Source organism: Cariama cristata, unplaced genomic scaffold (assembly GCF_000690535.1).
Source record: "Cariama cristata isolate BGI_N322 unplaced genomic scaffold, ASM69053v1 Scaffold36748, whole genome shotgun sequence".
NCBI classification, from domain to species: domain Eukaryota; kingdom Metazoa; phylum Chordata; class Aves; order Cariamiformes; family Cariamidae; genus Cariama; species Cariama cristata.
The window spans coordinates 1-1,076 of record NW_009633489.1 but is presented as its reverse complement, the minus strand read 5'-3'; the positions used below and the strand labels follow the sequence as shown (position 1 = coordinate 1,076).

The window sequence follows — 1,076 nt, the reverse complement described above, 5'->3', positions numbered from 1 at the left end:
GCCGCGCCGTGGAGAGGGGTCGTGGAGGGGAAGGGAAGAGGTCCCAGGGTGGCTGCCTCGAGGATAGGAAGGCTGAGGTGGGCACCAGGAGGGACCCCTGGATGGGTAAGTGGGAAGGGGTCGGGAGACATGGACCAAGGGGTGGGGTTGTCCCTGGAGAGACGGTGCAACAGAGGAACTCTTGGAGCGATGGTGGAAAGGGAAAACCTTTTGACAGGTGGTGCAAAGGGGGAACTCTTGGATAGCCCTCACAAAGGAGAAAACCCTTGGACGAGTGGTTCAAGGGGAGACCCCTCGAAATGATAGCACAATGGAAGATCATTTGGCCAGGTGGCACAAATGGGGAGCCCTCAGGCAGCCGTTGCAAAGCGGAAATCCTCAGGAGGGTGGTGCGAGGGGGAAACTCATAGTCAGCCAGTGCAAAGGTTAAAGACCGGAACAGGTGGTTCACAGGGGGACTCCTTGGACAGGTAGTGCAGTGGGGGAACCCTTGGACAGTGGTGCAAAAGAGGAACCCTCAGAGAGCTAGTTCAAAAGTGGAATTCCTGGAGGGGTCATGCAATGGGAAAACTCTTGAACAGGCTGCACAAATGGGAAGCCCTTGGATGGGCGGTTGAAAGGAGGTTCTCTCGGGTGGGTAGTGCAACAGGGAAACTCTTGGACAGACGGTGCAAAGGGGAAACATTTGGAGAGGCAGCGCAAAGGAGGAACCTTTGGAGAGGAGGGTGTCCCTAGACAGAAGGGGTGCTAAAAGCAGGGGGAGGATCGCACCTGTGTATGTTCATCTCCCGAGGTGGGCGCCGCGCCTTGTCGTAGGCCACCTTGGCGAAGACACCGGCGATAAGCACGAAGGCGATGGCCCCGCACGAGATGTAGACGGTGGCGTTGGTGCTGTCCTTGTCCGGGTCATACTTGTTGGCGTCCCCGTCGGCGCCGTTGCTGCCGTCGGCGGGCAGCGCACCGCTGGCGGTGGTGGGGTGGGCCCACTCGGGGCTCTTGTAGTTGCGGCACAGGCTCTGGTTGAGCTTCTCGGCGCGTTTGTTGCAGCAGAAGCGGTAGAAGCAGGTGCCGCAGCA

General features: G+C 59.3%; 1 protein-coding gene across 1 annotated transcript; it reads right to left on the bottom strand.

The window, feature by feature from the left end:
- Positions 1–771: 771 nt before the first annotated feature.
- On the bottom strand, positions 772–1,073 carry LOC104154721 (protein shisa-6 homolog; the record flags this gene model as incomplete). Its single annotated transcript, XM_009706769.1, has 1 exon — positions 772–1,073. A coding segment is annotated over one exon (302 nt), but the record flags the coding sequence as incomplete, so codon positions are not given.
- Between the last annotated feature and the right edge of the window lie 3 nt (positions 1,074–1,076).